The following is a 13,415-nucleotide window of genomic DNA, read 5'->3' as shown; positions in this document are numbered from 1 at the left end:
TTTGAACACTTTGCTGAATAGTGGCTTGAATCTAAAATGCAGTGAATGGACCTGCCATGAGGTTTGTGACTTATCCTTCATTGATGTCATCATCATCAAAATAAGTTTTGGTTTTGAAAGTAATGCTGGCAAAAATAACAGTAGGCTCCCACTGCAAGGGGACGCACCATAGTTGTGGTGGAGTTCATGCCCCTTGTTGGCTTTGATCCCTGTTGGGATGCATGCTTCCATGCTGTATGAGCTTGTGTAAGTGCTTAAGTTTTCTTCCAGTTCCTTTCTGATACCATGTGAAGGACACTTGATAGATGAGGGACCAAGCACTGAAACTTCAATTTGTAGTGCAAAGCACTGGGTGTATAGACGGTAGTCATCTGTTGGGGAGAGCTGTGTACGCTGGCAATTTTTGTCACTATTTTTTTTCACCCTCCAGTGATGCCTGCTTGAGACTTGGATGTACTTTTCCTTCTTCATACAACACCCTTCCTCTTCTTCGTGTTCCTTGCTTTCCTCTTTCACTGGGAAAGTTGGGCATCTTCTATTTTCCACTAGAAACAAATCAACATACAGTTTGTATATGCTGTCAATTAACCACTTCCTTTAATTAGCAAACAGAAACCATTATGCATTCATTTAAATACTTAATTTTCTAAATTCTGAAACTTTGTATGTAGTTATTTTTAACCTGGTTTCCTAGGGAAAGTTGTTCCTGTAATCATTTTTCACTAACCACCCACTGTTAATAACTTCAGGAGCTTTTGTGTTCATCACAGACTTCAGGTAAAGCGGAGATCTCAGTTATGAAATCCACCACTCTACAAACAGAGACAGGCAGGTAGAAGGGAGAGGATCCAGTTGCTGAGTGGGTTGGGCTGCCTTGCGAGGTCAGCCTTTATTACTGTCAATGAGAGGACCCACATGGAATACACTGCAAGAAGACGCCAACTTTGGGGACACGCCATGAGCATGGGGACAGTGATGGGTATCAAGAGCCTGAGCAGGAAATGCCAGTCCAAGCAAAGGCATTCTTTGTTCACCTGCTTTCTGTGCTGCTTCTCATGTCTGCTTCTTGTCTCTTCTTGACATCCTTCTCAGGAAATCACTTCCAAATTGCGAGTGTGAACACTGCTCAAGAACAAACTGGCCTTTCAATTTGTGCTTTGGCGTTGCTTCTGCACCTCGTTGTGTGGTCTTTGACTGGTGATGCTCAGCCTTTGACTTCCTTCTGCAGCCAGTGTCTCCTTTCTTTTTTCCTCTCTGCAGAAGGGCAACCTAAAGCACATAGTCCTTCCTACTGACACCACCCGGGCTGCATGTCTCTAAGTCCTCTTACCTCTGCCAAGGCATTATGGAATAGCTGTCTGGTTTCTTCAAGAATATACTGATAGAAGCACAGCTAGACACCATAGCAGGTGTGGACGGGATTGAAATATGATTGTGCTTAGGAAAATAGCTGCTGTGGATGCAATTGTGTTGTAAGCAGCTTAGGTTAGCGCCGTGAAGTCATTAAAGAAACGTGGTGGTACCATTAGTGATCTGAGGGCTCAGAGTGCACCTTTCAAGACAAACTGGTTACATCAGTTTTATGTGAAAGCACAGAATTTGTTATACAAACAAAACCCAAAGTCACCAGGAAATGTGGTTTTTTGGTTGTGTCCTTTTATTCCTTCATCTGCAAAATTAACATGCTATGATGTTAACCAGTGGTGGGACTGTATTTAAAGTGAAACAAGAAAACAAAAGTTAGGAACAGGCAAGAAGCAAATGTCGAAGTTGGCTTTATGCATCATGATAGAGTAAATTCAATCTTCTGATCTTATGGTATGAAAGGTGGAAGAATTCTGGTTTGTTTGGACTTCATTTCTCAGGCTTCTGTGCATTTTGTTTTGCTTTTTAGTGTTAGATAGATTATCCCCCTTCAGTTTCACTAAAGGGAATCTCTTGCTGTGTGGGCTGTGGGCTGCGTGAATGCAGTCCTGCAACGTGCCACGTGTTTGGGAGTGAAGCTGCTTGGAAGTGGCACTTTCAGCAGAGAAGCTTGCAGCAGGGACTCTGCTTTTCATGTATCTTCAGACTCGAAGATGAACATAACTTGGTTAAGCTGCTTGTCTGAGGAGTCTGCTGGTGACTTTTGGAGAAGGATATGTTGATCTGTCCAGGATACAGACAAGCATCTGGTTTCCAGTATGTAGGCACCTTTTGGACTAGTTTGGTCTGCTGCTGCTTCAACTTTAGGTTTACACTAGCTACACTGTTGCTCTGATTACTTTTTCAGCAATTAAATAATAGAGTAGCCATGAGAAATGTCTTCACAGCTATTCTCAGAAAAGTACTACATACTTAACCTAGTAACAAATCCCATGTTTTTCTTAACCACGTAAGTGAATTTCTGGTTTGCTTAAGCAGATTCTCAAATACTCTCTCTGTCATTTGTATTGTTAATAAATTGCAGGGCTTTATACCACCTCTCATTACTGGAAATAGATTTGAAATATATAAAGGTACAATATACATGTATTTTTAACAGTGAAAAGTAATTTTCTGACATAATAGCCAAAATAAAGTGCCATGAAGCTATTAGTAGTAAATTGAATCTTTTGGTATGTAATTTAGTATAAATACTGACGGAGTGGAAAAAAACCCCAAACAACAAATGCATACTCATTAGTCATTCAGTTTAGCAGCACAGAGGCAGCAGTCAGCCAGGGTGTGCATTTTTTTGTCTGCTTCAATTGCACACTTCATTTATTTGGACATGGCATAGGCGGCTTTCTCTGTCACACGGCATCACTGCACGATTAGCAAGTTGTGCCCCAGGGCAGCTGGGATGCTTTGCGGGGCAGATGTTCTTTTCAGCTTATTCAGTGGCCGTTGTGGGGTTGTTTACTGTTGTCATAGCTACATACATTTCCATAGCAGCCGAGCTGCTTTGTGTGAAGCAAGTGAATATAGTTATAAAAGGATCATATTTTGTTCTGTCTCTATAACTTACCATCTGTCAACTGACTGTTCATGATGGATTCAGAAACCAATTTAAGAATAACAGCAGCCAGCCAATAATTTTTGCTCATATTAAAGTGTCAATGGATGAGGATGCAAATAAGTTGGTACTTAATGAAATGCTAGTTTCTCTCCTTTTTTTTCCCCTTAATTGTAGTAGTTTGGCTTCTAACACTTTCTCAAACATCACTGAAATCCTTATCAACAAATTGAAATGACTGAGTGTCATCTCCTGTACTTGCTCAGGTGGAGGTGTTCCTTATGCTTACCCACTCTACTGTCAGCTCATCTCTATGTGTTGCTTCCACATTGTAATGTTGCATCTGCTTTCACAGATCCTTTGTAATGAAATCTAAACACTCTCCAAAGATTTAAACAGCTAATTCATGAGGCTAACAGTGAAGCTATCATGCACACATGAGTTTGGTTTGGTGACATTCATCACTGCGTCGTTCTTAATAGTAGCAATGGGATCACATGCAAGTTTGGGGGTAAATTCAATGTATGATGAACGAGCCCTCTGAATAATGAACTCTTACACCTTTTCACTGCAGAGATTTGGTTGAACCTATGGTTTAGCAACGGGGGCAAGAAAATTAGCCCAGTTGTAAATAATGTATTTATTGGTTCATTTTTCCAGATCCTGACATTGATGCTGCCACTGCCATGATGCTTTTGAATACTCCCCCTGAGATACAAGCAGGTTGTGAGTAGATATTTCTATAGCATATAGCAACATAGACATGTAAAGTTAATATTCTCTTTTATAAGTATACAGCATACCAGATAAAAAGGATTTCATGAAGAAATATAACTTCCCTTGTAGACACTTACACTTCCTTGACCCTTACATGAGTATAATTTTGTGGTTCATATTACATTCTTTGTTACATGAATAATAGTAATCCACAATCTCTAACGTAAAAGAGGGATTATTGTTATTCATGACATACACATAATTGAGTAACATACTACTATCCGTAATGATAGAAAGACCTACGGCAACAGCCAGGAGAAAGGCAGAGAGAGAAAGAGAGCAAGAGAGTGAAGGGTACATGGCATATGGTTTTGTTTTCATTTTGTTTTGATTTGACTCCCATCGTGTGAGTTAACCACAGCCATCTGGATACTTTCCGTTCACTTGGGCACTGTTTCAACTCCTTCCCTGCACACATCCTGCCGGTTTTGCTTTTTTGCTCTGTGTGATGCAAGGCAGTAGGCAGGCTCCAGGGAGCAAGGAAAGGTCTCATTTCCTGCCAATACTGTCCTCGTTGCTCTGCGACCAGACTGGAGGTTTTGATGCTGTGATTAACAGAGTACTGGAGGGACCTTGGCCCCCACTGTACTGGGCTGTGTAAGTAGGGCAGGAATTGTCGTGCTCCACAGAGCTTGCAGTGAAGGTATTAGGGGAATCTGTAGAGGAATACAGTTGGACAGAAGCAGGGAATACAAGAAAACAAGCATATCTCTGGTCAGCAAGCATGGTAGTAATGACAAATGGCAGGCAGCTCTAAAACATCAAGGCAGAAGTCAAAATAGAAGCCATTTTCAAGCCTGTCTTGCATCACCGCTATTGTTCTAGCTCGCGCAACCGAATCCAGATTCCAGGGGAAGCCTTGATTTGCACTTCCATACTTTGCCTCGGGAAGAGAGTCAGTTACCATCAATACATTTCCTTCCTATACAGCCAAGGAAAGCTATTGTCAGTCTGCTTCGTGACCCTACAAGAGAAATGTCTCCTGAGATACTCCTCTCTGGCGAGGGCACCAAGTACCAAGAAACTATCTGTTCTGGAAAGAGAGAAGAGTAGGCCTTGTCCTCCTCTCCCAAACAGCCCTCAGGGACTGCTGTGTTTAGGTAGGAGAAATGAAGGATTTTATGAGGGAGAGGAGGTTATCATTGGGCTTGCATGGTGGGGAGAATAAAATGAGAGATCTTCAAAAGAATAGAAACTTAAATAAGACAGGTTTGTGGGACAGTGAAAAGGGGAAAAGAAGTTTGGGTAGAATAAGATTGTAGGCGTAAAAGGGTGTGTGAGAGAGGGAAGGAGAAATAAAGCAGTATGTGCACAGGAGAGGATGGGGAGAACAGAATAACCTGAACCCTTGGAGGAGCTGGAGCGCAGGAGAAGTTTGCAGACAAGATAGGGAGGGGAACCACAGTAAGCTGCGTGTTCCAAATACACTGAAGATTTTTATTGTGCACACCAGCATTGTGGGTGCTAGCGTGGAAGTGACTTGAAGACTTGAGCACTGTCATTTCATACAGCTTACAGGTTGGCAAATGGCTTATTGCTATTTTAGTTTGGAGAGGTGATTCTGAGGAAGGAAATTCCTGCCTCGTACGAGTTGGACACACCTCTCCTCCAATGTCGCCTTCACAGTTGTTTGTTGTGTCAGGTCATCAAAAGTGAGAGGGAGATGAAAAGTGGCTTCTCATTCATATTGCTCGCCCCTTAATGTCCACAAGTTACAAGGCCTTCCTCTGTGCCTTTAAGCTGAAACGCAGGATCTACTCAGAAGTTCATGAATCCTTCCAAACGTCGGGCAGAATTGGCTGCTGCCAGAAGGAAAGGGTAGAAGTATTTATCTTAACCTCAGAGATCCTCTAAATTGCAAAGGAGAAGTATTTTTGTGTGTGTCTGAATGGATACCTGAGGAAGTAAATCAGCTGGTCTATGAATTGCAGTTGGGTCTCACTTATCTACTATTTTAGGAAAGTCTAAGGCAACATAAAGCAATTTAATTACTGCTGCATATCAAGAAACAATTGCATGAAAAATCACATTTAAAATTAGTTTTCAAATAAAAGCTGATGGGCTGTAAAGTTCATTGCAATGCTGAGCATCATCTAGAAGCTTGCAGTTCATTCTCTGCTCTGTCAGTGACCGCAGTGGCCTGTAAATCAAGCTGTGAATGATAAGGGCAGTAAGTATACTGGTACTGTTTGAACCCTTGAAGATTTAGAGTTCTGTTTGTCATACCAGACCATGGTGTCAAGCATGTGCTCAAGCCACCAAGGCTGCAAAACGCCCCACCTTCTGAAGACAGTTGCCTGGAAGTGATGTGAAGAGGGAGAGATGTAGTTTACAGTTTGGTCAAAGGTGTTAATACCTGACTGAAAACACCCTTTTAGTCTGAGAATCCAACTCCAAGCGAGCCAGTTACTCCCACAACCAAGATGGTCAGATGGAGGCAGCATCTGGGTGTCATTTCACAGTATAATAACTTGACAGGTCAGGAATGTTAAAACTCTCATCTATTAAGGCCTTTGCCTGTCCTACAAATATTTAACCATCATTGTGAAACATGATACCTCCGAAGCAGTTGTGACACAGTCCGGATTCATGTTTAAATGGATGGATGTATCCTCCTTTCCAGCAGGGTAAAAATCCCTGCTCATCTAGGCAGTGTGGATGGTAAAAGCATCTTTAGGAAGAAGTTAGCTACAGCCGTCATTCAAAGTCCGATTGAAATTTATTCTTTTAATATAGTCTGTCAGAAAAGAATCTCATTTCAACAGCATTAGAAAATCCAGAATAAAATATTCTTGCTTTGGAACAGATTGATTAATTAACTTTATGGTATTAAATGACTATTTAAAATTCTATACCCATATGAGAAACAATGCTGGCAACCACATATGAATTTTAAAATCACCTTTTGCTCTTGTGTGAAATCTTGAGATATCTGAGCTGGCACAAACATTTCTTTCCATTTACCCCAATCCCACCGTGCTTTAGTTGTCATGCTGAAACAAAAAAGGCAGAATTTTACTTTATAGACTTGTGAGATGGATTATTTGCATTGTCACTAAATGTTGGAAATAATGCAATTATAGTTGAGGTATTGACATCAGAAACCAATTTCTAAAATAGTAACATTCTACAGTGTTTTGACAGACCAAATATTTCTAGATTGTAGGTAAAGGCAGAATTACAAATTAGCCAGCTCTTTGCAAGACTCCACTGAAACACAGAAGCCACCTGGCACCAGGAATAAAGCGTGGAAGATACTGTGATATGCTAAGAAAGGGCATGTAGGAACATAGTTCTAATATGTTTTTTGCTTTGTTTTATAGAAGTCCTTGTTTTTCATCTTATTTTGTATGATTTCATTATGTTTAAAAAGAAACTGCAGCTGAAACCCCTACTTTCTTCAGGAGAAGCTGTCACAAGTTACAAATATTTCAGATTTTATTGGTAGCCAGTACATGAATATTTATTCCAAAATACATGACTCACATTGAAAACTGTATTTTGACCTGCAGGGAACTGGGTACTGGCCAGGCCATCTTGGGCAAATTGAATCAAATTTCTGGGCCTGTCTTCCCTGATGGGAATCTTAACTCACTGAGAAGAGGAAAAAGAACAAATGGTAAAGCTCGGTTTAGAAGTCATGGCTACTAACTCAAACCCATGGGACTTCCTAAGATTTAAGTCACTGTAAGCATTTTAAGTAGCAATAACTTCTTAATTGGTGAGGTAATCCTAAACTTGGGACCATTTGCTTTGAGGGAATGACCAGCAAGAAAGAAGTGTGTGTAGTGCATCACTGCCACTGCTATTGGAACAGCACTGCGGTCAGAGTGATTATACTAGAAACCTTAATTTAATTCTAGAAGCTCCTGATTCAGCAGTATTATAGATAGCTTCAAATTTATGAGTAGTCTTTTGCCCATTGCTCTATAATTTGGGAATTACACACAAATATAACTTCATTGCTCAAGCTAAAATTTAATACTGCAAACAGCTATAAACTGCTTGCAGAAAAGGGTTGGGTAGAAACGAGGAGACTTGAGTCCTCTCAGTTCTGAATATTCATCTTCAGTTTTTGATACTGCTCACTGCTACTCACCCAAGTTAGCTGGAAAGTGGTGGCCTTCAGGAAACTTTGCAATACTACTTTTGTGGGTAGTTCTATCACAGAGCCATTTGGGAAGATAAGAGCGTGGAGTTTTGCTGAGTGCTTCTCAGAAAGCAGGTTTTCTGAGGGTGAGATCAACATCTCTCTGGCTTGAAAATATTTATTAATCCTTGTCTCAAAGCATATAAAACCCAGAATAGATAGATATATTTTAAATTTACTGGGAGAAGTAATTCCCTAGAAAGATCTATTAATACTGTACCTCTATACTTCTAAAATTGTACCCTGATGAAATTTGTTCTTTTAAGCTAATGCAAGTGGATTGTGTATGTGGAAGATATATTTACAGGAATCAAGACAAAAATTTGATAGAAAATTGGTTTAATAACGGACGGAAATCCTCCAAATAGGATCAAATAGAACATGCTGCTTTCTTGGGACATTTTTATTGTATATGAAACTTGATGACTGTAATGTTCTGTTTGTGCTGCGTGTGGACAAATCACTTATTATAACTTAGTAGACAGCTTCCAGACTAACTTCTTGTATCAGAAAATGATAAGTCATAAAGCTATTTTTGCTGGCAATTCTCTATCGAAGTGAAAACTGGGGAAAGGCATTTTCATAGGGTTGAAAATTCCCCTTCTAGTTGCTGTGATATTTCGGGGAATGGCAGCCTCAATTTCAGTTAGAGGGTGTTTTCTTTTTACTTTGGTGTTTCGGTACTAGGTCAACAAAGTGAGGAAATAGAATTGGAAAGAAAACTTCTGTTTATGAAATACTTTCTACTTATTTCTCCCCAATTCTCGTATTTTGACTTAACAGCATGGTTTAGTTTGTTGTTGACGAGTTCCAAAATTAAGAACTGCTAGCTTTGGTTTAGTACTTATACAAAAAAGAGCTCAGAAGATTGAATTTGTTTTATTAAATGTCTTTATACAAAGTATGTGTATGGTGGGATTATCAGGATACGCTTCCTCCACCTGTACCTCTGCCCCCTGAATTTTTCTTCAGAGTAAATGGCTTGTTGGATGTATCTGTGATTTGCAGTTTGTTAGGACTACAAACTGTGGAATTTAGGATCTGTAAAATTGTCCTGGAGCAGTAAAATAGAAGTTAAGCAGATGGCACCAAATTTATGCCTGGAATAAGAGAGTTGAAGTGAATAAAGTTACACGTTTAACAGATAACATTTGCTTTTGGCAACTTCTGATGCCCTATCAATTATACATCATTAACAATTCCCTATCTTCAGTTCTCGTAGCCTGAGATAAAGTATTCTGCTAAACACTGTCCTGGAAGAGAGATTGGCAGAAAGAAGCTGAAGCTGACAGATACTAGCAGAAACTCAGTATCTCTTGTCTATCATGATTTCCTCTGTGCTACTAGAGATGAGTCAGGGAAGAGAGCCCTGAGATAAATGCATGTGCCACATGATGACAGAAGAGTCAGAGAACTAGTCTGTCCCTACAGGATACCTTTGTCCTCAAATATTCCACTCTTTTTAAAGTTCATTTTCAATATTGTTCAGTCTTTCTCACTAGTCTAAATGATGGCTGCCTTGAACTAGGCAGGTTAGTAAGTGTATGCTTGTTTACTAGATGACATAAAGAACATGTTTGGTACCCCTTTCTTTTTAATTTTCTTGATTTACAACTGATTGCTCTTAACGCTGATACCTCATTTAATTTTCACGTGCCAACGTTTAACTAGGAAGTTGGTTTCCTTATGTAGTGAGCTGTTGTGGTGTTAGTGTGTCTGATGACTCTGTCCATTCAGTATTTCTTCTGTTTCAATTTTACCACGTTGCTATGTTGTGTGTTAGACAATCAAATCCTCAGCGAGGGACCCAGTCTAATATGGGTTTGATCGTTGCAAAGGTCTTGGATGAGGTTTTTAGCTGGATAGGGAGGTTTGCTTTACCCACACACAAACTTTGCAAGTAAGAGATTATGGATGCAATCTGTTGACGGTTTTGATAAAAGAAACCTATTGTTTGGGATGTTCTACTCAGCTATTGTGCACACAGACCATGCTCTGAATTCAGAGTCCTGCACTGGCTGTGGAATGATCATGTGAGCTACTTATTTTCCACCTCCAGAGGGTGAGTAAGGGCTACAAAACAACACTGCGTCTTTGAGGGCTTTCTTTGATCTTTTTAACACTGTCTGAGTCTAGTGTTTTGATGGACTCAGGTTATTGGTACATCCTCCTACATGACGTTCAGTTTATTGTCTGTTAAACTGTAATGTGGAAGTTTGCTACAAAAGACATTATTTTTCGCCTTGGAAAATTTCCACAGATGCAGTCCTGATTTTTGTTGTTGGATACCTTGCTTGTCTCCGCAGTTAGCTGGTGGGGACTTGGCAGGCACTACTCAGGTTGTGGAATTCCACCAGATCAGCATAAGATCCAAAAGTCATTTGCTCATTCATGCAGCTGATTAGGGGCAGATTCTCTGTACACTGTTTAACTTAATTCCAGTGTAAGTATTTTCTGGGTTTAAGCTTCCTGAGAGCAGAATGAGATTCAGTGCCTCCTCGAGAATAGAGTGGTGATGAAAGCTGAAAGGTGAATAATGATTTTGTTGTTTTAGTCTCTTCGTGTGTCACTAGGAGCATTTTGGAAAGAGGAAACCTTTATCAAAGAGATGCACAGATCTGTCTGCATTGTTTTCTTGAGATGAGTTTCTCATACATAAACATTTCTCCACACTTGCACAGAAAAGGTGTAAATTACATTTCACACTTCTGCCTTCCAACTGGGAACCACGTAACCTGCCTGTACTGTTGGTTAAAGAAGCATTAGAAAAGAGGAGTCTGGACTGTAAGGCATTAGTCCAGACTGGCACTGATTGATGATACGGCTTAGAGTAAATTATCTTACCTCCACACCTTGAATCTTCAATATAAAATATAAATACCTCACCTTAAAGTATGATTTTGAAACATAATTAAAGTTCGTAAAGCATAAATGTATCTTTAGAATAAAAGCACCGCGTATTTTGTAGTAAATAATCTACAGCCCTTCAAGAGTACCAACACGTGAAAATAATTCATTGGATAATAGGGAGCCATCTTCATAGAGCCTGCACAAAGGCATGGAAAGTGTCTGGGTACCAGAGACAATATTTTAACAGTTTATATACATAGAGTTTTCTTAAAGAAAGTATTTACTGTCATTTTAGGAAGGATGCGGGTGAGCATTGATGCTTTAAATACTATTAAGTAGAGATATGCAGGCAGGCAGTCTGAGAGTGGCACATTGGTTATGTGGGTAAATCTGTATCTCTTTGGAGATATTTTCAGAGGGCAACGAACTTCTACTTTTTTGTGTTTGTTTGGTTTGTTAAAGCAATTGTTAATTCCTGAAGGGAAGATGAGGGTGGGGTGTTGAGGTGGGGATGTTTTTAAATGTGAAGCTTTTGAAGAGGGAGTGTTCCTGAATCGGACAATGTGGCTTACAAGCAGGGGGTCGAGGAAGATGGAGGATAGGTGAGTGGGAATGTCAAGATATAGAAATTCTAAGCTATGAGACTTGGTGGTGTACTTGCATATATAAGAGGGCAGGAAGAAAAGGAAACGGAAGGGAAGACTAGACAATGTTTTTATGGAAGTGATGGGGGGGTAAACAGGCTCTTTTAAAGAAGCAATGGGAGTTGTCAATAAGGCAGAGGGAGAAGGTAAGAGAGATGAAAGGATAAGATAAGCATCAGATAACTCTGCAAACAGACCAGGATAATTAGGTAACTGTGGAGTGAAGAGTTTGGGCATCAAGGAGCCTGTTGCTCTCTTTTTGCAGTAGAACTTGCGGTGTGTTTGCTTTAAAGTTTTACTTATATATATGTGTGTGAATATTTTATATATATATATGTACATATATATACACATATATATTTGATTTGCAGAGGAGGAAAATGCTGAGGAACTGCTAACAACAGACTCTTCCTTTGATGGTGCCTTGGTGGTGCTTCCTTTGTTATTCCTGCAGCTGGGGGTTGACTGGTCTAGCAGCACACAGAAACATGCTTGGGTGAAGAAGTACTCAGTTTTAGGTTAAAATATTGTTGGCCAGAGCTGCGGTGTCTGCTGTCTAGCCAGCTGGACAGGCCCCAGTACAATCTTTCATCTGCAGAGGCCACTACTTGTGTGGTTGAGTGTCAGTGGCACCCATGCTCCACATGGGTCGAGGGTGGGGATCTCAGCTGTGACCTGGCTGTACGCTGGAGGCAGGTGCATGGCTGCTGTTAGCCTGGGTGACGGAGGTTGTCAGTGGCAAGAGAGAAGGGCCAAGTAGTGGTATGGAGCTAATGCCTTTCTAGCCTCCTCTCTTTCCCCTCCTGGTACATCCACATTTGTAGTTAATATTTTATTTTGCAGGAGTCAGAGGCCAAAAGATCAGAAAGCAAGCTGGGATGATAAAAAGCTATGACCTATGTTCTTGCAGTGAAGTGCTTATATTCTATTTATCTGTAAAGGGTCATTGTTTTTTATTGTTGATGAAATAGTTACATCTATCCTCATAGCTGGTTTTAACTCTAAGCACATGCATTCCCAGCAGAATGGCAATTACAGAAGTGATTCAATTGTATAAGGAATGATCTGCAGCAACTAGGTCAAGCAGCAGCTTCCACACGCCATGTTATTGTTGATTGCTGTTAAATTTTAAATTTTTTGCCATGAAAATAGCATTGGAAATATCATGGCATCCACAGGAGTTGAGGCTGAGACGTCAAAGGTAAGCAGCGTACTACACGATCCTCTCTGATATTGCCTCACATCACCAAAAAGCTTAGGTTCCACATTTTGCTCCTAGTTTTTTAACTTTTTCTTTAAAAGAAAAAATGTTCTTTTTCTTTCTTTCTTTTTTTTTTCTAGTTCCTTCAGGAGTGATACAAAATGGAGCCCGAGTTCTGAGTAGAGGAATTTTTCCTGGAGCCAGGCCATTGCCAATCAACCCTATAGGAAGCATGGCTGTTGCAGTAAGGTAAGAGTGGCTTATTGTGGGATCTTCATGAAATAAATTTTGCAGAGATTGTAAAAGTGAATGTAAGCTCTGGTCAACAGCTACTCTGCTGCTTGCTAATATTTCTGAGGTCCTAAATGAAATAAAACTCTGCCACCTAAAATTCTTGGGTTGTCATTTTTTGCAAGATATTCACAGCACATCTGTCTATTGCACACGGGTTTTTAAAAAGCAGTTTTGTTTTCACTAGCAAATTTCAGGCAGTTTATAGTGAGAACTTCCTCCACTGACCTGTTTTTCTAAGTGCAAATGCTTTTTTCTACTCCTCCGTCCCTTTTCCTAAAGACCTTTCCCCGAATTAAATAACAATGAGAAGACTATCGATAATATTAAGGCAAATTCTGAAAGATCCCTAAACGTATAGCTGTTGTTTTGTTAACTTAGGTCTTTGTGAGGCAGATTCTTTCACTACAGTTTCTGTTTCAAGGTTATACTGAAACATTCAAGGGTAAAATGTTGTCTGAAGATATTCAACTTCAGTCAGAAAGCAGGGCAGTAAGAGACACCTAGTGATGGCAGTAAGAACTG

General features: G+C 40.1%; 1 protein-coding gene across 4 annotated transcripts in view; it reads left to right on the top strand.

Annotated features, from left to right (window-relative positions):
- Positions 1 to 13,415, top strand: part of FOXN3 (forkhead box N3) — a 207,768-nt gene that overhangs the window by 177,537 nt on the left and 16,816 nt on the right. For 2 of the 4 annotated variants that reach the window (XM_069858730.1, XM_069858729.1), the window contains exons 5-6: positions 3,638 to 3,703; positions 12,740 to 12,848. In XM_069858730.1, coding sequence (XP_069714831.1) covers positions 3,638 to 3,703; positions 12,740 to 12,848 — 175 coding nt within the window. The remainder of the gene's footprint in view (positions 1 to 3,637; positions 3,704 to 12,739; positions 12,849 to 13,415) is intronic. The other 2 variants (XM_069858731.1, XM_069858732.1) reach the window with 2 other exon arrangements.

Source organism: Phaenicophaeus curvirostris, chromosome 5 (genome assembly GCF_032191515.1).
Source record: "Phaenicophaeus curvirostris isolate KB17595 chromosome 5, BPBGC_Pcur_1.0, whole genome shotgun sequence".
In the NCBI taxonomy this organism is placed as follows: domain Eukaryota; kingdom Metazoa; phylum Chordata; class Aves; order Cuculiformes; family Cuculidae; genus Phaenicophaeus; species Phaenicophaeus curvirostris.
The sequence above is the reverse complement of the archived record's forward strand: the minus strand, read 5'-3'. Positions and strand labels throughout refer to the sequence as shown.